Source organism: Panthera tigris, chromosome D3, assembly GCF_018350195.1.
Source record: "Panthera tigris isolate Pti1 chromosome D3, P.tigris_Pti1_mat1.1, whole genome shotgun sequence".
Lineage (NCBI taxonomy): Eukaryota > Metazoa > Chordata > Mammalia > Carnivora > Felidae > Panthera > Panthera tigris.
This window is the reverse complement of record NC_056671.1, coordinates 66,457,420-66,481,189: the sequence shown is the minus strand read 5'-3', so window position 1 is coordinate 66,481,189 and position 23,770 is coordinate 66,457,420. Positions and strand designations below refer to the sequence as shown.

At 45.8% G+C, this 23,770-nt stretch overlaps 1 protein-coding gene across 1 annotated transcript in view; it reads left to right on the top strand.

Moving 5' to 3' along the window:
* LOXHD1 (lipoxygenase homology PLAT domains 1) overlaps nucleotides 1-23,770 on the top strand; it is a 162,658-nt gene that overhangs the window by 31,793 nt on the left and 107,095 nt on the right. The window contains exons 5-7 of the mRNA XM_042962467.1: nucleotides 4,881-4,979; nucleotides 11,478-11,626; nucleotides 21,352-21,475. Of these exons, the coding sequence (XP_042818401.1) occupies nucleotides 4,881-4,979; nucleotides 11,478-11,626; nucleotides 21,352-21,475 (372 nt within the window). The remainder of the gene's footprint in view (nucleotides 1-4,880; nucleotides 4,980-11,477; nucleotides 11,627-21,351; nucleotides 21,476-23,770) is intronic.

Sequence of the window (23,770 nt, the reverse complement as noted above, 5' to 3'; positions counted from 1 at the left end):
CCACATTTCACATATGGGCATTTTGCTCTCACATGGATCACCAGATCCAAGGGGTGAATTCAACACATAAAAACCCACTTGTGACCAGAATTGCAAGTTTGTGCTCATTGAAATTCTGATCACGGGGAACTGGGGGGCTCTCGTGACCACTTGGGAGGAAGGCTTGATGCACTGTGCTGACAGTCTGGCAGCCGGGAGAGAATGAAGCCCTGCTTTTATCCCGTCTTGCTCTTTCCACTCTATATGCATTTAATCACAATTTCGGGTTGGCGCTGGGCCCTCGGCCTTGTTTGGAAAATGGCAAATCAGATAGTATGGGGGTTCTGCTTGAAGAGGAAATGTGGACGAAAAGCAGGAGAACAGTAATATAATAAGGCTCATTGTCTATCTTCGGGGCCTTTTACAGAGTGGTTTTGTGAGGTGTGCCTTGCCCGCCCCGCTGCAGCCCTCAGCCCTTCCCCAGTGTGGTCAGAGGTCATCTGGCACATGGGAGGGGGGGTGTCTTGCTTCTCACTCAGCCAACTATGTGGAGAACCAGGGCCCCATCTTGCCATAGAGAGTTCTGCAGAGGTGAGAGAACAGTCCAGCCTTATTCCAGAATCGATTTCCTACTGCATTCTGTTCAGCTGACTTTCTGACCCCTGGGCTTGGGCCCTTTGTCCACCTCAGCCAGAGAGTTCTGGAAGCTCCTTCCACCCTTGGCTTGTCTCCTACGTTGCCTCATTCCAGCCCTGATGACTCCTTCTCTGGACTTCCCTGGGACTGGGATGCTGTGTGTTCCCTAAACCCTGCATAGGGTCCTGCTCCCCAGGCCTGCCTGTACCAGCCTCGGGCACCTCCCCTCTACTTTGAGGGGCCCCCTCCATCTCTTGACTTCTCTCTCTAGTCTGCAGGCTGCCTTTCCTGGTCAAATGTCATGGAATTGCAGATTGAAAAGGACCCTTAGTGTTCTCACATTCTCTCACCTCTGGCATTTTCTTTACAGCCTCCCTGACAGATGGCTCTCCACCAAAGTGCTTGTCACAAAGTGACTGCTTAGATGTCTCTAGGGATGGGAAACTCACTTCCCCCAAGGGCATCCCATGCCTTTGTTGGATAGCCCCAGGTACTAGAAAATGTTTCTTTTGGTGAGCTAAAATATCTTTCTTTATAATTCAAGTGCTAAGTCTAATTCTGCCTTTTGGAACGATGCAGAATGTCTGCTACTCCTGCCCTGAGTGCTCCCCTACCCCCCCTCATCCTTTCTCCTGCTGCCCTGTGCCCAGTGCTGTCTGGCATCCTCTTGCCCTCTGACTGACTGATGCTCAGCGGTGGCCTTTAGCGCCTCCCCCACCCCCCTGGTATCACCAGCCAGGGGGCCCTGGGCATCTTGTCACCCTGCAGAAGGGACTTGCTTCTGTGTGAAGTGAGCCCCAGACTGGACCTGAGAAAGGATGTGAGCCAAAATGAATGGTTCTCAGAGACCCTGCCAACCAGGAGAGGAGAGAACAACCCCACAGCCAGAGGCCTCTGCAACTTGAAAGATGATCAGGAGCAGGGGCGGCTGGACATGGCCAAGGCCTTCTTGGTTCTTCACAGCCGTGTGTCTCAGGAGCTTCCGGGGGCGGGGGTGGGGGGAGGGAACCTGGAAATTGCCTTGTCAGCAAGCTAGCCTAAATATGGCCCAGATTTCAAGCCACTGACCTCGGGGTTGCCTGAGTCTGGCCTCTTCTGAAGACCATGGTTCTGCCTCCCATCTCAGGGGCGCTTCATGGGGATCCGGGGGGGGGTGTGTGTGAGAATCTCGGAGATCTTCGGTTGGGGACAGGATTGGAGGGTCTTCCCTCTCTCGTGATGGGTCTCACCGAGTGAGGTTTGAGGGGAGAATCACTGCCTCCTGGCTCAGGTTCTCAGCAAGTTAAAGATCAGCCTTCAGGGCTGTGGCGTATGTCGGGGGGGTGTCCTCTATGGGTGCCCTGCCACATTCTGCATCGTGTCGTCTCTAGATGGCAGAGGCGGGGCAGGATTCGAGATGGGGTTGGAGTGAAATTAGGTTTTCTCCTTGTCGCCCCACCTCTCACTCCTTTGCACTGAGCAACTTCCCCGGGACTTTGAGCTTTAGGAAGTTCAACTCAAGTTGTTTTCCGATACACTTAGGGAGGTTCTAGTATGTGCCCAGCACTGTGCTAGGGAACGTGTGTGTGGGGAGCCATATGTGAAAAGGAAGTCCCGCCCCAGACCTCTTGTAAATTCCTGAAAATCTTAGAAGCCTCACCTGCAGGAAACACCAGACTGCACAAGGCAGTCCTTGGTGAACTTGGAAATCATCGGCACAGACAACATAGCAGAACCAAGGAATGCAGGGGAGAAAGGCCCGGGGGGCTAGGACATCAGGGAAGGCCCCAAGGAGGCCGTGGGCAGAGGGGCTGGAACTCTGGGCCTCAATTAAAACAGTTCGATTTTGTTTTTATTGAGGTGTAATTGACATGAAACATTATATTTGTTTCAGGTATACGAAATAGTGATTCGATGTGTGTACATATTGCGAAATAATCACCCAAGTCTAGTTAATAACCATCACCACGCATAATTACGATTTTTGTGATAAGAACTTTTAACATCTACTCTCTCAGTAACTTCACATATGCAATGCAGTGTTATTAATTATAGTTGCCATGCTGTATATCCCATGTCATGATTTCTTTCCCTTATAACTGGGAGTTTGTACCTTTTTAAAAATTTTAATTTATTTTTTTAAAGTTTTTGTTTTTTGTTTTTTGTTTTTTTTTATCTGAGAGACACACAGTGTGAGTGGGACGGGGCAGAGAGAGGGAGAGGGAATCCCAAGCAGGCTCCACACTCAGTGCAGAGCCCAATGTGGGGCTTGAACTCATGTAACTGTGAGATCATGACCTGAGCCAAAACCAAGAGTCAGACACTTAAGCGACTGAGCCACCCACGTGCCCTGAGTTGGTACATTAAAAAAAAAAAAAGTTTTTTTAATGTTTTTATTTATGTATTTATTTATTTATGTATTTATTTATTTATTTATTTTAAAGGTTTATTTGTTTTTGAGAGAGACAGAGACAGAATGTGAGTGGGTTGGGGCAAAGAGAGAGGGAGGCACAGAATCCAAAGCAGGCTCCAGGCTCTGAGCTGTCAGCACAGAGTCCGACGCGGGGCTCAAACTCAGGAGCTGTGAGATCACAACCTGAGCCGAAGTCGGACGTCCAACCGACTGAGCCACCCAGGCACCCCTCATTTATTTTTGAGAGAGACAGAGCACGAGTAAGGGAAGGGCAGAGAAAGAGGGAGACACAGAATCTGAAGCAGGCTCCAGGCTCTGAGCTGTCAGCACAGAGCCCAACACGGGGCTCAAACTCATGAACCGTGAGATCATGACCTGAGCCCAAGTCAGACATGTAACCGGCTGAGCCACCTAGGAGCCCCAGAGTTTGTACCTTTTGACTCCCTTCACCCATTCTGCACACCCCCTTATACCCCACCTCTGGTAACCACCAATCTGTTCTCTGTATCTATGAATTTGGGTTGTTGTTTTTTTTTTTTAATTTTTGTTTTGGGGATTGGGGGGGTGTGTTTTGTTGTTTGTTTTTTAGATTCCACATATCAGTGGAATCATGTTATGTTTGTCTTTCTGTGACAGGCTTTTTTCACTTAGCAAAATGCCCTCAAGCTCCGTTCATGTTGTTGCAAATGTCAAGATTCTCTTCTTGGAATGCTGTTCATGGCGGAATAGTATTCCATTGTAACAATTATAACACAACTTCCTTATCTATTCTTCCATGGATGGACACTTAGATTTTTTCCATGTCATGGCTGTCATAAGGAATGCTGCAGTAAGCGTGAGGGTACAGATACCTTTTTGAGTTAGTGAAACACCTCTAATTTTTATTAACTTCACGTATTGGGAGTAAGAAATCTGAACAAAATTCTTCTACATAAAAAATAGAAAGTCTTTGAAGGAAGGGAGGAGGGAAAGGAAAATTGCCTCAGCCCTCGGAATTGTTGGGACCCAAAGAAAGTCTAGAGGAGTCTTCCTTCCCATACACACACCGGCGCCTGTCCTTTGCTCCCCATCCTAAGGCGGGCTCCAGCTGGGGAGACCTAGGTGGGCTCAGCATGTTGGTGAAGTTTACAGTGAGCCCATCTCCCCTACAAGGCCTTGGGCAAGGCTGAGGCATTTGTGGGTTACAGTGCATGGGTTTCTGCTCAGCAATTGGGGGAAAGATAGAAGAAGCGATACAGATCTTTAAGTAAGGTGACCACGAAGCATGCATGCGCTGGCTACTCTTGGTGCCCCAGTCTTTGCATTGGTTATGGCCCTGACAATTTACATATAGATTTGATTTTCACATGCAGAATGTATTTTCCCCAAGTAATTTTTGCACTGTGATGTATGTGGAGAACAGATTGGAGAAGGCAGAGTAGATGTGCAGTGGGGCCAGTAAGAAGCATTTCAATATCCAGGGGAGATTGGCTGGTGGTCTGGTTCAGTGTGGCATTTGGGCTGATTCTTGCATCCCAAGGCAGTATGAAAACAGAAGTTTCCTCTATCTCTGATTTATGCTCTGCACACCATTTAGCTTTAGCAGTGACCATTTGACTTTTCTTTTCTTTCCAGCTTTATTGGGATATAACTGACATATAACATTGTGTGAGTTTAAGGTGTGCGATGTGTTGATTTGATACAGGTATATACTAGCAATGACCATTTGGAACCAATGTCAGGCAACTTGTTTCTTGCTCTGTTTTTGACAGCGATGGTGACACTTCCTGTATTGCTGGAGGGAAGGGTAGGTGATGTGGTAGCTGCCTTGGGGCCTTTTTTCTTCTTTCTCGAGATCCTAATGAGCTGGGGCTTTCTCTGTCCTCATTCCCAGGTAACAAGTACGAAGTCAAGGTATGCACTGGTGATGTCATTGGTGCAGGGACCGATGCTGATGTCGTCATCAATATCTTCGGAGAGTATGGAGACACGGGTAATGGGTTTGAAATCCTCTCTTCCCTAGCTGTGCCCTGTTCTGCTTCTTAGCTGGGCTTTTCCCCCCACTCCTGGCAGAGGAAGGCAGCTCCAAGTCTCTTCTGTTGAGCAATAATTCTGCCTGTGGTGTGGTTTGTCACAGCCTTTCCTGGGCAGCAAGGTGCTCATCTTGTAAAATGTATGTGTGTGATGTGTTTTCAGAATAAGGTGTTCTTGGGTTCGGGTCTATTTAAAATTGTCCTTCATCCTAGACAAGAACAGACCCAAGCTTTACTTCCATCAGGGAGCTCAATTGTTACTTTCCTAACCTCCTTAAGCTCCATCTTGAGTTATATTTTGAATGTGGCTGGGCATGGCTTGATTCAGTGCACTGGCTTGATGCAGACCAGAATGGGATCAGGGGATAGAATTAGACTTGGCTTCATGGGTGAAGCAAGAGCTGAGGACACAGACATGGCTGCAGGTGTTGGGAGACCATTCGGGCCAGTAGAACTGGGATGGAGAGTCTCTCCTGCTTCTTCCAATTTTATGAAATAACAGAGGAGTCAGAAAATCTACCGAGGTGTGAACTTTGGACACAATGTATTAAAGAATTCAGAATGCATTGCTGAGCTTATAAGAAGAGAAGAGAAATCTCCAGGTGCCAGAAATCAAGAGGGAGCTCAAAACCAAAGAATTAGCTCTGAATTGGTGCTGTGGCTCTTGGAAGGAGGGACCTTTCATGTTCAGTTATCTACAGGATAGATTGTCATCCCCATTTGGGGTCAGAAAATGAGATTTCGTCCTGCATGAAGCAAGACAGGCAAAATTAGAACCGCGTATAAAGCCAGGAGCCCTGAAAGTTCACAGGAACATCTTCAGTGAAAAAATAGGCCAGGAAAAAATTTGCTCATCAGTACAGTAACTTTATCTCTGCAAGAGCTCTAGATTGAAAAGACAGTTGCTGAGAAATCGATACCTCCTGCTTGCATACATGTGGGCTTGACCTCCGATTTTACACTACAGGTGTGATTTGGGAACCCCCACTCCCCCAAAGGACACAAAATTGGTTCCGTGCCAGTAATACCCTTGGGAGTTTACAGAAGCATTGTATAACATTCCCAAAGATAAGGTACTGGAGATGACTTCACTTTCCAAAATTACCAAACACTCAAGGGCATAATCCACCATGACTAAACATCAGCGGACACAATAGATTAAATCCTGCAGAATTTCAGATAATAATCTGAGAAAAACTATAGTTTAAGAATGTTTAAATGGACTAGAGACATGAACAAAACAATGGAAGAAAATAAAAAGTCCCCATGAAAAATATAGTAAACAGAAATATAGAAAATGAAAATGTAGTTACCAAATATAAACACTTAATGGATGTGCTAGGCAACACAATTAGAAACCACTGAATAGAGATTATAAACTGTAACACAAATAAGAGCAAAATACTCAGATATAGCAGAGGTATAAAGAGTTGGAAAATATAAATGAGAGGTCATGAGATATGTAGGACAGAGTAAGTTGTGATAGATGTTGAATAGGAGTTCCAAATAGAGAATCCATAGAATAAGCAAGAGGATATATTTGAAGAGATAATGGCTGAAACTTTTTCAAAATTGAGCAAAGATACGAATTTTCAGATTAAAGTAACAGAAGGAATCATTGAGCAGCATAAATGAAAACAAATCCACATTTAGATACATTGTGGTAAAACCAAAGGCAAAGGGAAAGATCTTAAAAGTAACCAGATTTGGCAGATTCTCTTCCACAGAAACAATTAGGTTGATAGAAAATTCCTGTCTGCTACCTACACAAAGTCATAAGTTCATGGAATAATAGCTTTAGCGTTCTGAGCAAGAATATATATCAACCTAGAACTCTAGATCCAGTTAGGTTATCATTCCAGAGGGAAGGCAAAATTAATGAATTGCCTTGCAAACAAAGAGAAATAGTTACCACTCATAGACTTAAGCAGCCACTGAAGAATATGCTTTAAGAAAAAGGAAATTTGGGGTGCCTGGGTGGCTCAGTCAGTTAAGCATCCGACTTTGGCTCAGGTCATGATCTCGCAGTTTGTGGGTTTGAGCCCCACTTGGGCTCTGTGCTGACAGCTCTGTGCTGTCTCCCTCTCTCTCTCCCCCTCCCCCGCTCGCACTCTGTGCACACTCTCTCTCAAAAATGAACATTAAAAAAAAATGAAAAAACATTAAAAAAATAGTAAAAAGAAAAAGGAAATCATGCTCACAAGACAGGTAAAGCAGGGAAGAAAGTGAGCAAAACTATTGATAATTATGTGACAAAGCTAAGCAAGCACTGGCTATAGTAAACAATTCTAATAATGACTATCACTAGGGCATGAGAAAATGTGGACCCAAAATACTCAAACACAGTAATCTTAAGGAAGGCAGATAATGAAAGTTAAAACATAATTAGGTTCTTGGCCAAAGTTCATTCCCCAAGTGATAGGAGAGTAGAGACATTGATGAACTTTAGACCTCAGTGAGTCCAGTATGCATATTAAAATTGTAAAAGTAACCATGCCCCCCCCAATACAAAATGTGTAACTTCTAAACCAATAGAGGGAATAAAGAGAATAAAGCCTCAATAAAATCCAATAGAAGGCAGGAAATGAGGAAAGGGGAACAAAGAAAAAGAATGGCTAATCATAAAAAAAAGTAAATGTATAATAATCACAATAAATACAAATAAACTAAACTCATCAGTGAAAGGATGGTGTTTTCATATTAAATGAAAAGAAAGAAAAATCCAGCTTAAACGTGATGCCGAAGGGCTGAGAATAAATAAAACTGAATGACATGTGTCAGGAGCATGTCAATAACACAGAAGATGGTTGTGTAGCTATATTATTATTCATCAAATTAAACTTTAAGGCAAAAACCACTTTGTGAGAAATAAAAGTATATCGGACAATGACAAAAGGAACAACGAACCTACAAGATGTAATAATTATGAACGCTTATAAATTTTACAGCATATTCCCAAAATATGGGAAACAGAAATTAACTAAATTCTTGAAGAAACTTGACGAATGCCTAAGTATAATGGAAGATTTTAATACATCACTCTCAATAACTGATAAGTAAAATGGATAAAAATTTAGTATAGATACAGAAGACTTTAACTACACAGTTAATAAGCTTGATGTACTGGATCTATGTAGATTCCTGTGTCCAACTGGTAGAGAATACACATTCTTTTCAAGCACTTAATGACCACATACTAAACCACAAAGCAAATCTTAACAAACTGAAATTAAGCAATAAGACAGAGACAGGATTCTTTGATCACAGTCAGTAAAATTAGAAGAAACTCCAACCTCTCAGTCCATTTGGAAACAAATTTTAACTTTCATGAAAAATAATCAACTATAAAATCCAGGAGAATGATCAGAACCATGGGAGAGAAAGTTTAATAAAGATGCTGGGTACAAGATTAATAGATAAATCTTAATAGAAACAACAAGCGAACATTTAATTCAAAAATAAATTAATAGCAATATTAAGGTGCCTAATAGCACCTTACAATGGCAATTATAAGGTGCCTAAGAAAAACTAACAAAAAGAGCTTTCTGTAAAGAATATAAATATTTACTTGAGGATATACGAGAATATTTAAACGGAGAAATATGCTCGTGGAGGAGAATGGTCTCAAATTCATTAAGAAGTCAAATTTTCCCAGATTAGCCTGTGAATGCAATGCAATTTCAGTTACATTTCCAAAAGGCAATATCCCACAGTTTAAGCCGCTAATAAAATTGCCATCCATAAGGGCTAACTATTTCCAAGACTATTTTGAATAAGGAAAATAATATTAACAATATTAATAAGTGAGGGTATTTACTCTGATCTCTAAAAGATACCACAGATCTCTAAAAACTAAAACAGTGTGGTATGGATAGAAGGAGAAACAAACCAGTGAAACAGAATAGAGTCTAGACCCACACAGAGAGATAGTGTTATAAATCAGAAAGAAAGGATGGAATATTCAATTATTGGTGTGCAAACAATTGTCTTACCATATGAGGAAAGATAAAATTAAATCTTTTTACCTTTCACCACACACAAAGGTAACTTCCAGATGGGCTACAGACTTACGTGTGTAAAAGCAACACTATGAAATTTTTAGAAGAAACTTTAAGAGCATGTCTTTTGAATTTCAATTTAGGATGGAGTTTCTTGAACTATTCACTAAAAGCACAAACAACAAAGGAAAATATCTATGAAGTCTACTAAAACAAAAAAAGTGTCTGTATGATAAAAGACACCATAGACAGAGGAGAGGTAATAAAGAATATAAAATATATGAACAGAAAAAATTACAGAAGAGCAAGATCTAAATGGCCAACATATATGGGTATATCTCTCCCCCCGCAAAAAAATATATATGTATATGAACAGTATATATTATAATCTCTCCACATAATCAAGAGAATGTAAATTAAAATCACAATGAGATACTATGGTATATATATTGATATAAGCTTTTTAAGTATATATGTTAATGATGATTGTGGGGAATGGGACCCCGAATACACTGCTGGTGATAATTGATGTACAAGCATTTTGGAAGGTAATTTTACAATACCTAATACACCAAAGGTGAGCACACCCCAGGACCCAGCGACTCTTTGTAGGTGTCCACTCAGAGCATTTGTCACAGAAATGTAGCGGAAGGCAGTTATGAAAGAGTCCATTTCAGTGCTGTTTACAATAGCAAAAAACCAGGCACAACCAAAATGTCTATCAGCAGAAGAAACATTAATAGTATTTTCTTTATTCAATGACTTTTATATAGCAGTTCCACAAATGACCTCAAGCTACCAGCATCAACAGGGTAATCTCAAAAGCATAATGTCAACTGAAAGGAAAGTCAGTTGCACAGGGTATGTTGACGACGATGGTAGGATGATTAGAGAGCGATAGCAACAGCCTCCATCACTAACATAACACTTTCCATGGGTGGGTGTCACCACCAGTGTTTAGTGTGTACCAATTCAGTTCATCCTCACAGCAGGACCCTGTGTGGTGGTGCCATTATCCCCACTGTATAGATGAGGAACCTGAGACAGAGAGATATGCACTGCGATGTTATTTATGTAAATTCTAAAACATGCAAAAATAGCACGTTTTCTTTATGAATACCTCCATGTGCAAACAAAAATTCACGGGGACGATACATATCGCTTGTGGATAGTGTTTATTTAGGGGAGGGAGAAGGCGGGGGAAGGCAGGATGGCCAGTGAGACTGTAGACTTACCAGTTATGTCTTCTTTAAGACGGAGAAAGGTCTCAAGCAAATTAGACAAAGTGTTAGCATCTGTTCTGCCTCTGAAATCTGGGCAGTGGGTGTACAGATGTCTTCCTTTTTTTTTTAAATGTTTTTTAAATTATTTATTTTTGAGAGAGAGAGAGGGAGCACGAGTGGGGGAGGGGCAGAGAGAGAGGGAGACAGAAGATCCGAAGCAGGCTCTGCACTGACAACAGTGAGCCCGAGGTGGGTCTCAAACTCAGGACCTGAGCCGAAGTTGGAGGCTCAACCGACTGAGCCACCCAGGCACCCCTCTACAGATGTTTTATACTACTTTCTGTAGGGTTTTGAGTTTTTGCCATTTAAAACGTAGAAAGATTTAAAGAATTAAATTTTAGAAGAGAAGGTGAATGGATGGCATCAGCACGGAGCTGGTGCTTAGGTGGGGCCATAAGGGTTAATATGACCTGTAAGTTTGGGAACATAATAATGGAAAATTGAAAAGCAGAAAGAACAGGTTAGAATGGATCCTAATGACGTGCTTATCACCCAGTGTGACTTCCGACATGTAATTTCAGTTCTCCAAGCTTGTTTCTTCATCCACAAGACAGAATTAATAATACCCCCTCGCAGATTGTGGTGACAAATAGAAAGAAAAGAAAAAAAAATCTATGTGAAACTAATGTGTCTGATGGTGGCCGTCCTGTTTTCCAGAAAAGGAGGCAGGCCTAAGGAAGTGTGTCGGCTGTCAGGGTCCCAGCACAATCCTGGACCAACTTCCGTGGTTGTGCTCCCAGTTTGGGACAAGCAACTGGTACAAGCCAGGCAGGGTCTCAGCTCCAGGAATGGGGGTACACATGTGGTTACCAGGATGGGAACTCCAGACTAAGATAGAAATCAGAAGCCCAGTTATGGGACCTGGGCACAAGCCACACACAGGACAAGCTTGACTGGAGGTTGCAACGAGAGATTTACAGAGCCCAGAGATCTCAGGGTAAAGCTATTCTTGTTGACTTAAAAAAAAAAAAAAATTTAACACTGTTGTTAGAGTAGTTTTAGGTTCACGGCAAAAGTGGGTACAAGTACAGAAAGTACCTATGTACCACCTGACCCCCACCCTGCCCGCCAGCCTCCCGCCTTATTGACTTTTGAGACTACCTTCAGTGGGCAGACCATTGGTTCTTTCTCCTCTTCGGGTCTCCTTTGTAAGTTTCTTGCCTGTGTGTGTGTACAGGGGAGCGTAGGCTGGAAAATGAAAAGGACAACTTTGAAAGGGGAGCTGAAGACAAGTTCATACTCGATGCTCCCGATCTGGGGCAGCTGATGAAGATCAATATTGGCCACAACAACAAGGGCGGGTCTGCAGGTTGGTTCCTGTCCAAGGTAGGTTCACTGCCTGTCTGTGGTTCCTGTGGCCTGGGAGGGGGAATTCTGGCTCTTCAGAGGGTATGTTTCAGCCCTGACTTCCCTCTCTTGGTCTGTCTGTCTCCACTCTTCTACCTAAGCCTGCTGGCCAACCATACTGCCCGACCCTGCCCACATTACCCCCTTCCCAGAAAGCCCAGGTCTCCCATCGGAATGTAACCAGGGCCTGATCATCCTTTAAGACTCTGCCGTGAAGCTCTCCCTGACTTGCCCACCGGAACCTCTCCCTCCCGTGAATGTTTATAACCCTGCCTGTTTAGAGCATTTGTTGGTCCCTAATCATAAGCTTTCTTGTGACTTATCTTGGGCTGTTGCCTTGCATCTTAGATGCCTTGTAGTCTCACCAACCCAAGACAAGGTAAGAATCAAGAAGAAAGCAAAAAGGCTTCTGGGAAGCTAAAACAGTAGGTTCAGAGCTCGTGAGGAGAGCTCATGCCCCTGGCTTTATCTTGCCCTGTCCTGATTTTGAAGGAGAGACCCCCTCAGACTCTCTCTCATAGCCTAGTGCTCACTTACAGTCCCTTCTAGCAAACTCTTGCCTGCAATTTTAAACCTAAAGTAGAAGATTAGAGAGGGAAAGAGTCCTTGTATTAGGTAGGCCTGTTGAAAACTGTAATGGGGACTCAGAGAAGATAGAAAAAGCCAAAAAATAATGAAAAATCCATAGAAGTCTGAGGTCACTTAGAAAATGGGCTATCAGCTCTTTGCAGATACTTCCCTTCATGAGGCTATCAGTATATTTCAGCTCATTCCAGAATGATAGGGAAAGGTTATTGTATAACATAGTTTTGAAAAATATTTTGAAAAAGCTCTTAGCGCTTAAAACAGAAACCCTTCCAATTTGAGACAATTTGACAACGGAGAATGAGGCTGTCTGATAGGTGAGGTTTTGTTATTGCTTAACTTCATTTACCTTCTAATGTCAGCAGTGGTTGACCTGCAGTTATCAGAAGACTTCTCATCCACACAAAATCCAGATGTGGCAGCTGCTTTCTAGGACACCTGCTTTCTTGCTGTGTCACCATCCTGGGCACTGTGGCTTTCATCCTCTACCTTGTTGCCTCACGATCACATGATGGCTGCTGAGCCTCTAGGCATCTTAAGTGTGTTCCAGGCAGGAAGAAAAGGGAAGACCCAAGGGGAAAACCACTTTTTTTTTCCTGGCAAACCTTTCTTTATTTTGAGAGATGCAGTGTCCTCCTTAGGCCTTTTGTCTACATTTCATTGGCCAGAAATGAGTTGTGTGACCAACCTAGCTACAGTGGAAACTGGGACAAATGGCTGGCTTTCCAGCCTTTATAAGAAGAAGGTGATCAGGAAAGGGCTGAGAGCATCCTTTCATGTCTGCCACACTCCTCTCCGTAACTAGCCTGGAAGTTCCTTGAGGGCCTCTCCCCAGCTCTTGGCGTGGGATGGGGCATGAATTGGTGAAGTGAGGAATGGCCAAGGTTCCTTTGGAAAGGAAGGGGTTTGTTTGGCCGTAAGAGCAGCCAGCCTGGTGCTGAACAGGGTTCTAGGAGGCTAAATGCTGCTTGGATTGGAGAAGAAATGGGGCAGGGATCCAGAACGAGAATAGCCAATGAGAGGCCGGGGTGTGTCTCCAGGTTGGAGGAGGGAGAGGAGGCAGGTGCGGTTTGTGACCTCAGCCGGGATGAGGCACAGAGCAGGTACCTCGAAGCCCAGTTCCCTCATCCGGGGAAGAAGAACCATCTGAGTGAAAACCCAGGGTTAGTGCAAAGAGCTGCAAGGTGCACCCCAGGGCCTGGGTGTGGCCTTGACAGGTTTTCCAACTGCCCTCTCCTGAGGTCAGGTTCCTTCTTGGTCACATGGGCCCACTCACCCCACTTCTGTGCTCTCAGAAACCTCATGAAGGAAGTGGGTTTTTGTGCCAGAACAGGCCCCTTTGCAAAGGGAAGGGGCAGCTTAGCAGAGTGAAAACATTTTTTTCTTTTTTCTTTTTTTCCTTTAAGGTGTTGTAGATCTCGTTCCATTGCCTTCTGAAATTTGATATTGAGGCCAAGGAGAATTTTGTTTCTTTCAGGATAATCTGTTCTATTTTGTTTTTCTAGCTGGGATGCTTGCAGAATTTTTTTTTCTTTATATTTATAATAATCTAAATTGGGGGGCTCTGTTAGTTCATTTATGCCCCCATCCTCCTTCCCTCCCTCCTTCCTTTCATTCCTTAATTCCTTCCTTTCTTTTGCTTTTGTTTTTGATTTTTCAGGGACACGATTAGTCTTTACTTTTATGCAAAGGATATTTATTTATTCACAATTTATTTATTTGTAGCTCAGAAAAGAGAATCTCCTGTTATATGCCAGATTCTGGCTTGGATGGCATTTGTTCTGGTCTCTTCTTCAGGAGTAACAATTAACCATTTACGGGCTCTCCATTCTCTGTTTTCCAAAGCTCTTAGCTTCTCTCTTGTTCCTTCCACTTTCTGTTCTTTGCACTCCAGGAGAACGTGTCACATTCCCTCACCCTGTCCTGGATTGGCTCCCCCATGCCGTGCTGTCCAGTCCCTTCCTTCTCCTACCAGTGTGCATTCCATTCTAATTCTGAGTGTTTCTCAGAATTTACATGTTTGTTGTAAAAGGTTAGGAACATTTACATGTTCATTGTAAAAGGCTAGGAAATAGAAATAAACAAAAAATAAGGTAAACCTAAACCACCACGATTTCGCCACCCAGAGATGACCAGTGTTCGTGTTTTGATGCAGGTCCCCTCCAGCTATTTTTCTATGAATTAATATACATGTATCATTTTTTAAAATGGGGTCATCATAAACAGTGTTTTACAAGCTGCAGTGTCTCCACTTTGAAATAGAACATGCATATGTCCCCACGTTATTTAAATAGAGTGACATGAGGGTTTTACAGTGCAATTTGTTAATGAGTCCTAGAGTATTCCTTTTTTTAAAATTTTTATTTTTGACAGAGAGAGAGAGAGAGACAGAGCATGAGCGGGGGAGGGGCAGAGAGAGGGAGACACAGAATCTGAAGCAGGCTCCAGGCTCTGAGCTGTCAGCACAGAGCCCAACGCAGGGCTCTAACTCACGAACTGTGAGATCATGACCTGAGCTGAAGTCGGACGCTTAACCGACTGAGCCACCCAGGCACCCCTAGTCCTAGAGTATTTCAATGCACAGATATAACATGACTTATTGAATCAGTCTTCTTTTGTTGAACATTCTTTTCCTCAAAATTATTGATACTATAAAGAGTGCTGTCACAAACATTCTTATAGCTTATATTTATGCACATCTAGGATTACTTCTTACAGTAAATTCTGAGGAGTTGGGTACAGGGCTTGCAGAATTGTGAGAGCCTTGACAGATTTGCTGCTCTATAGTTTCCTTGATATTTTTCCTTCTTTAGTCTGGTTCCCTTTTACTATCATCTTTTGCCTTTTCAACGCGGCCACTGCTGTCTTAAATATGTTTAGTCCTATTTCATAAAGACCAGTCTTCTTGTATTCCATTAAGCGTGTGTGTTCCCCTCAGTTCTTGTACTGTATCCAGCGTGAGGCCGTTTGCAGAGTTCTCCCCTTCTTCTGGTTCTTTGGAATGATGTTCCCACCTTCCCTCCCTCCTTGTCTCCCTGCTTCCTTCCTTTCTTTTTCTCCTCTTATGTGCTAATCAGGCACTATTTTCAACCAGAAGGCCAAGCACTTGGCTCCTTTCAGGATTAGATTGGTTGTTGTTCTCTGTGCAGCCGTATTGTGTGCAGGGTGAGTTCAGGGTCTGGTAAGGCAGGCCTCCACCCGTCCCCCCCAGTGCTAAGGTGGGTGTCCTCAAAGGTTCACGGTCTTCTGACAGACTCCTGACAGCCTATTCCTGTAACTTAAGCCAAACCAAAAGGCTTCCTGGGGATAAGACATGAAACCAATTTAAGCGCTTCGCAGGTCAGTATGCCTGGATTTACTTGATACTTTCCTGAGGAAGAGAGGGAGGAGGGGTTTAGATCTCAGGCAGGGCGGGTGCAAGCCCGAAGCCAGAGGTTGGGGGAAAGCACTGTGTCACCATACTGGGGACAGCCAGCTCTAGTGTTCTGCCTCCCCACCTCTGGCCATGTGCTGCCCCTCCACAGTTTACAAGGACCAAGGACTGATCCGCTGGCCCTCAGCTCCCCAGGGACACCAGTTAAAGGGGCTGCTGAACTGCCCGAGTTTCCAGATTTGACACTTGCACAGAAAGTGCCCTTCTTCCTCAGAGTTGCCAGGCTGGTTGCCTTGGACTTCACAGGACAATTGCTCCTTGGGTATTTACGTTCAGGGGCTTGGTGGGTAAACCTAAAAGCCAATATAATTATCCACTTCACAGGTGGTCTCCCTTCTAGTCAATTGCCCACATATGCTTCTCAGCCCAGGGGTATGGCCCCTGGAGTGACCAACACCCCCTGTCCCCTGTGTTGCACCCTCTCCTGGAGCATAGGGGGCTGGCATCCTCCTCTCCCCCGGCTCTTGCTTCGCGACCCATGGCGTGGGCCCTCACGTGGGGTTAGTCCACAACTGTGATCAGCTCAGATGGTCATAGCGCTTCAGAAGAGCAACAATCACAAAATGGCACGTCACACTCCAATGGGCCTTGTCCTTGGTCCATCTGCTGCAGTAAAGAGACTTGCCCAAGGCCTTGCAGCTCTTCAGTGGCCAGCCTGGCACTTACCCTGGTCCTCCGCACTCCAGGTCTGGACTCCCTCCCCTGCGTCACGTGTTAGCCCGTCCAGGTCGGGAGATCGATCACCCGCTGCATGCTGTAGGCGGTATAACGGCAGCCCGCACCACAGGCTCCAGGAGGAGGAGGAGACCAAGGCTCATGGAGCTGATCTTAGGGACATCAGGAAGCTCAGTGTGTCCTTCTGTTACCAGATAAAACTCAACAGTCAACAAACATTTGTGTGGCTACCAACGGCAGCTGTTGTGATAAACATCATTCTTCTCTTTTTGCTTTATTGTTTTTGAGAGAGGCAGCACAAGCAGGGGAGGAGCAGAGAGAGAGGGAGACAGAATCTGAAGCAGGTTCCAGGCTGTCAGCGCAGAGCCCAATGTGGGGCTCGAACCCACAAACTGCAAGATCAGTGACCTGAGCTGAGGTCAGGCGCTTAACCCACTGAGCCGCCCAGGTGCCCCAAGCATCACTCTTCTTGAAAGAATAAGACAAGTCCCTAAATAATTATACTTACTATACCCATATACCCCTAAATTTCTGGGAGAGTCCAGCTTTCAGTGAACATTCTGTCATGAGAGTCCCACAAGTAAAGTAATGTCGATCAGATCAGATTTCCTGGCTTGAAGAGTAGAAATCAGAATTACCATGACTTTAATGCCAAGCAGGATGAGATAAAAGTCTTGAGTAAGGAACACACCAAGGTGGTGGGGGTGAGCTGCGTCTCACTGGGCAGCAGGGGTGCCCTGGAGCTGGGCCATGAAGATGGGTAGGGGTTTGCCAGGAGGGGCAGGGAGGAGGACTCCTGTGGTCAGATGAGGAGGAGCCAGAGGGCGAGGCAGGGATACTGAGTGGATCTGGGCCAGAGCACAGGGCTCAGAGGACTGAGAAGTGGGAAGTCATGTTAGGGAGGAAGGTGCGGGCAGGACCACTGCAGGCCCTGATCATAATAAGCCATCAGAGGCCTTCACTGAGCAGTAGCCTGAGGTGGTGGAGGGTGTGTGGGTGGGCTCAGAAGAGAGGGAGTGCAGAGGGTGGAGAGAGTCCTAGGCTGTCACCATTCAAATGCTGCCATTTACACTTATTTATATTATGGGACATCGTTTTATAGTTTTTCAGTGTGGTGGCTGAGACCTGGACCATATGGGGAAGGATAGCCTCTTGACAGGGAGAAGATCTCACCTTCCCTTGGTGGGCCTCAGTTTCCCCCAAGGAACATTCATTTGCTTTTCCACAAGCTAGATGCTGAGATTTATTTTAGTGGGTTCATAAACTCCGAAAGTCTTCCTCCTTTTTTCTCCTGTGTCAGAACTTACCTGGTCTTTGCCCTTTGATCTTAGAACTCTGGAAGGAAGCCACAGTTCTCCAGTGGTTCTTGAAATGTGATGATGGCTGCCTATGGGTCACAGGTTACTTTTACTGGATAACATATATGCGTTTTTAGTCTTTATTTATTTTGAGAAAGAGGGCACAAGTGCAAGCAGGGGTGGGGAAGAGAGAGAGGGAGAGAGAGAATCCCAAGCAGACTCCATGCTGTCAGTGCTGAACCCGACTTGGGGCTCGATCTCATGAACCATGAGATCATGACCTGAGCTGAAATCAAGACTCGGATGCTTAACCGACTGAGCTGCCCAGGTGTCCCCATTTATGCATTTTTAAAGGAAAGATTGAAAACCCCTTGAAAGCAGAGGCTTGTTTTACATTCTTTGCCTGCCCTCACGCCTGGTACATAGTGGGTACGCTGTGTGGACCACTCAGATTGTGCACATCTCGGGCAACTTGGTGCATGAGTGCGAGGGAGGGGACCCTTCATCCTCCTCAAATTGCTGTGTGTGTGGGTTTCACTTCTGCCCAGAACAGGCCTCTGTTCTAATAGGTTATATAAAATTGGTGCAAATTTTTTCAGTGTAGAGCAGGGAGAGCTGTCATGAATCATATGTGACACTCCCCATCGATCTAAAATCTACTGACTCCAGGACCCATGCCATGTGCTCACACGGGCACGTTTACCTTGCAGGGCGGGGCGGAAATGAAGGCCCCAAGGCCCTGGATCATCTGAGTGTATCTCTAAACCATCGGGAAGAATAGGGAAGAAATGACCCCTGCTTGGGCAGCTCCATCTTTTCCTCCTCTTCTTTGGGGTAGAAGAATAAGCTACTTTTACCATTGGCTGGTCCGATCTTATGACTCTGCTATGTCCTTGCGGCTGCTGAAGACAGTGGATTCCACCGTGGACAGGCCTTCTCTGGCTGCGGCCTCATCTCCCAGGCGGCTTGTGACCCCTCCTTGCCCTCTTGCCTCTCAGAAGGCCAGCGCTGCCTGGGGGCTTTCTGCCCATGGAGAGTATTCCTCCAGGAGATAATGGTTCTTGCTTTTTATTAGGTCATTGCTTCTGACTGTCTGTCTGTCTCTCACACACACAGTGTCTGTCTCTCTCTCTCTCCCCTTTCCTGCCTCCAAGTATGTGCTTCTATCAGTCATGGTGAGGGGCGTTTCTATTTCCCCAGTCCTATTTTACAGCGGTCGCTGCCACAACAACAGAATCTGGGTAACAGTGGTCTGGAGGGAACACCACCATTTCATTCTCTTAGCGAAAACCATTCCTGACATGTCCTGGATTCTTGAAAGGAACTCCATGAAATCCCAGAGGTGTGTGGGCAACTTGTAAACGGAAGTGGGAAAGCCGCTCACTCCTCCCTCGGAAGGGGCTCTTGGTTATGACTGTCTAAGCATCAGGGGTCATGAGTGAGCCACAACCCACCCAGCAGAGGCCAGGACGCCTCTGAGAGAACCCGCTCCCCACCCCCCACACCCCTGTACAGTCTTTACATACTGTAGTCGGCGCGTGGTCATTTCCCTCCCTGCCTCCCCTTCTCTGCTCCTGCCCACTGAAGGATCACCGTCTGCTACCAGACGTGCTCCCAGATACCCTGCTCCCTGGGAGCCAGCTTCCTCCAGCCTCATCTTGTAGACCTTGGGGCCAAAAGTTTTGATGAATAATTGTTTACATATTTTAATATGCATCTAGAAAAGGTTTTTTTTTAATTTTTTATAATTTTTTTAATGTTTATTTTTGAGAGAGAGAGAGAGAGAGAGAGAGAGAGACAAAGCAAGGGAGGGGAAGAGAGAGAGGGAGACAGAGAATCCCAAGCAGTCTCCCAGCTCCGAGCTGAGCTGTTGGCACAGAGCCTCATGCAGGGCTCTGACTCATGAGCCATGCAAGATCATGACCGGAGCTGAAGTCGGACGCTTCACCCAGGCACCCCTAGAAAAGTTTAAGACCTGTTCATGGACTCTGATACTTTCTGCACCAGTGTTTAACCTCTCATCATCTCTCTTGGCCCTTCTTTGTATTTAGTATTTTGGAAAATCTAATTTTTCCAAAAATGTATTCAAATATTGTCTCTTTCCTTCGTGGCTCAGCTAGTTTAGTCTTGTAGAGGTAATTAATGATACACGTTCTATTTCTCAGATTAGCTAAACTTCTCAGGTGAGGAATTTCCATCAGACACCAGGCCAGTAGGGGGCCCTTTATTGATGACAACTGTGAGGGTGGTATTGATGATGAGCTGTGAGGGTGGTGTTCTCGCTCTTGAAACCGTGGCTGGTACGCTAGTCTGTGAACACTGAAAGACAGAGATGGTGAATCTGTATGCCAAGGTTTATTAGTAGGCTTGATAGCTTCTCTGATAAACGAAGTCCTGTTTTCCTTCACTCTGCTCTTCCAACTTTGTGGGAGCCAGAGTAAAGGGGGTTAGGAGGCGGGCTGAAGCCTCAGACCTTTGTCATTGACTCCCCAGTCTCCCCCTAACACGGAGATGAAAACCACCGAGAAATGTGCAGATAGAAATGTTGTGAGAGGCTGGACTTTGACAGCAGAACCCTCTCTGGCCTGTGCCACAGTGGCCTCCAGGTGCTCAGCTTTAAAAGTACAGACACTCCATCAAATCAGCAGGCTCTGAAGGGTGACTCACACCAACCAAACTCACAAGGGACTGATTTATAACCCAAAGCCTGAATGCTGGATATATCTGAGGAGAGAAGGCTGGGAGGACAGTGGCTTCCAGTCACTGGTTCAGGCCACCGGCTTTTCCCTAGTGGGTGGTATCCTTAGGAAAACAGCTCTTAGCCCAGAAAGTTCTTTTTTTGAAAACGGGATTAGAATAGGGTGAGATGGCTTCAGGCAGCCCAGTGTGTGCCCTGTTTCCACACTGCAGACATTTTGATCTTAGGAAGGGAGTCTTTCATTGAAATCGCCACCCCCCGCTGCCCTTGGGCAATCTTGGGAACACCTGGGCAGACACTTTTACTTTCCAACTCACCCTGTCTCCAGATGCTTCTGCCTGCACAGGGCTACAACTGGGGGAGAGATTCTAGTTATTGATGAGTCTGGTTATCTTAGAGTGGGTTTTCAGTTGGGTTCCTGGCACGCTTGAAAGGGCCTTTCAGCTCCTTGGTAAACTCTGAAAGACATTCTTATCTCAGCCTCGCCAGCCTGGCCCACATGTGAGTGCCCTGTGGGAGGCTTTGTAGACGGCCACTTCCTTTATCCTTGCTATCAGTGGCTGATGTTTTCTGACCTGATCACCAGACCCTGGGATTCTGTGTGCCTCATTTGGGGCTTGTAATTCTCCTTGCGTGGACTCGGCTTCTCACCGAGGGTAGGGTCCCAGGCTTCAGCAGGTGGGGAAGGCGATGCTCTCGTTGCAGTCTGTAAATCCAGGCTTCACACCCGGGTCTCACAGGGCACATCCTGCCAAATTTCCTGCACTTAGTTGTGAAAATGATCTGCAGCAGAGGAGGGAATAGTGGCTCAGTCATTCAAGTAGGAGGTACTTGCCAGTCGTCCCCATGTGCCTCTCAGTGCTTTGCAAAAGGCATGTGCTTGTGCTAAGCTTTCCCTGGGCCACAAAGAAGGTGAGAGTGTATTCTTAGAGTGCATTCAAGTGATGGAGGTATTCGATCACCAGGTGCGCTGTTAGTGACCCTTGCCGTCCCCGCCCTCGCTTCTCCTTCCCAGATTGTCATTGAAGATTTTGGGAACAAGAGAAAATATGACTTCCCTCTTAACCGCTGGCTGGCCTTGGATGAAGATGACGGCAAAATCCAAAGGGATATCTTAGTGGGCGGAGCTGAGACCACAGGTAGAACTGAGAAAGGGGAAGCACGATTGGCTGGTATTTCACTTTCTGCCTGAGGTTCGGTGTTCTCCTTGGTGGGCCTGGAGGCCTGTGATCCAGCAGGAGCCAGCCACTCCTCCTGCTCTTGAAAGTGTTCCGTCCCTTTGTGCTGGAGCCCGAGGCTCTGCTGATGCCAGAGGAGGTGGGGGAGGTGCCCCTGAGCAGATACTAACTTTCAGGGCAGAAGAGATTAGCCACTAGGTGAAGCTGGGATGTGAACTCCTGTTCGCAGTGGATGAGGGTGTGGATTTACTCTTAGCTGCTCTTACTATTGCGTGCTTACTGTATGCCAGGCCCCCTAGGCACTTGACCCGTTTTGTCCCCTTTAACCCTCACGAGGACCCCGTAATATAGAAACTGTTATCATTTCCATTTCACAGAGGAGCAAACTGAGTCACATAGGCATTGAGAGACCTGTCCAAGGTCACGCAGCTGGCAAGTGACAGATCCGGATTCGGGCTGCCACCTTAGTCTCCACCCTGTGCGGATTCCACAGAAAACCCGCACCTCCCAGCACGGGAGCGTGTGGATGTTCCGGAACATCAGTGTCGTGAATGTGCCCATCTGAGAACGTGCTCTGCTGCACAGCATCCTGTTGCTTAGCACTGCACAGAGAAGAGGTCCAAGTCCTGGGGCACAGTATGCAAACTGCTTCATGGTTTGGCTGCAACATATGTGTCAGCTGAATCTTCCAGCATCTTGTGTCACTTCCAGATGCTCACCTGTCTCGCTCCACCTCATCAGCACACCTTTTGCTCTTTCCTGAACCTACACCCCCTTTACCCTCCTTCTGCCTCCTTCTGCCTCATCCACTTGTCTTCTGCTTCTGCTGGGGGGTGGGGGAGGGAGCTTCTCTCCCCTCACCTGGCCCTCTCCTCATCCGTGCCTTCCCCCACCCCGCCCTGAGCTGCTGGCCTTACTCTTTCTCTCACTTTATCTTTAGAATATCTTTCTCCTCAGCCTGTAATGCCATTTCTCTTCTCTACACTCCTCAAATTCCTGCTCCCTGTCACTCCCTCTGAGCCCTCCCTCCTTCCTGTAGACAGGCACTCCCTCCCTTCCTTTGCACCAGACACTTGGGCAGACCTTGACTGCTATCAGTTAGGAAATCACACGTTCCTCTGCTCCAGCACTTTCCAGCCTTGCACGTTATTTGTAACTGAAGCTTGCATATTATTTACTCAGAAACAGATAGGAGGGGCGCCTGGGTGGCTCAGTTGGTTAAGCATCGGACTCTTGATCTCAGCTCGGGTCTTAATCTCAGAGTCGTGAGTTCAAGCCCGGTGTTGGGCTCTGCACTGGGCATGAAGCCTACTTAAAACAAAACAAAACAAAACAAAACAAAACAAAACAAAACAAAACAAAACAAAACAACAACAACAAAACCAGATCCCAGAATGGGTCTGCTCTGACCCCTTTAATCATATCACTCTTACTGACCTCCAGTGGTAGAGGAGAAGGAGAAATGTCTGTCAAAGGCTGGGAATTACTGGTAGCCTGGGCCATGGGATTATGTACTGGGTGTGTTTTGGAGAACACAGAGCTGGAGACACCATTTGTTCATCTTCTAGTCTCCCTGAGGCCTTGCATGTAGTAAGCACTCAGTCAGCGTTTGTTGAACAAAGGAAGGTGTAAACGTTTCATTGAATCACGCATCCCGTAGCTGCATGTGGCTAGCTCCAAAAGACTTTCAGGATTTTCATTTCCCTGGGTCCGGGGCTAGGGGTGAGGCAGGGGGTGGGGTGGAGGGGTGTGAGCCTGTACGCCATTGCCTTAGACTCCAGAGCAAAATGGAGGGAGGCCAGACCTTAGCAGAGTTTCCTGTCCAGATGCTGGTCTTTGGTGTTTTCTCTTACTCAGTCCCATGTCACAGCTTAATCTCCCTTTGCTGGCTCTTGCCCAGAACTTCATGTCCTCGTCTCACCTCCCGACTGACCAAAACCTCAAATGGCCTGACCACAATGTGCTCTCCTTCCCTCACTCTTTCCTCAACCCAGCACGTCAGGCTCAGACATTAGTGCCCTCTATTAAAAGTTATCTTTTTAAGTTATGAGCAAAAGAGCAAGCAAAATGAATCAGCTAGCCCCGAATATAAATCTCCATTAATGGAGTTGACTATTATAATTAAATCAGACATAACAGAATTCATCCGGCAGCTATTAATAATATGCACATGGTAATTAACATTAATAACAAGTACTATTCTTAGCCAACTCAAATCCCTCCTTCTCTCTGTTAGTTTCTTGTAATCAGGGCTGG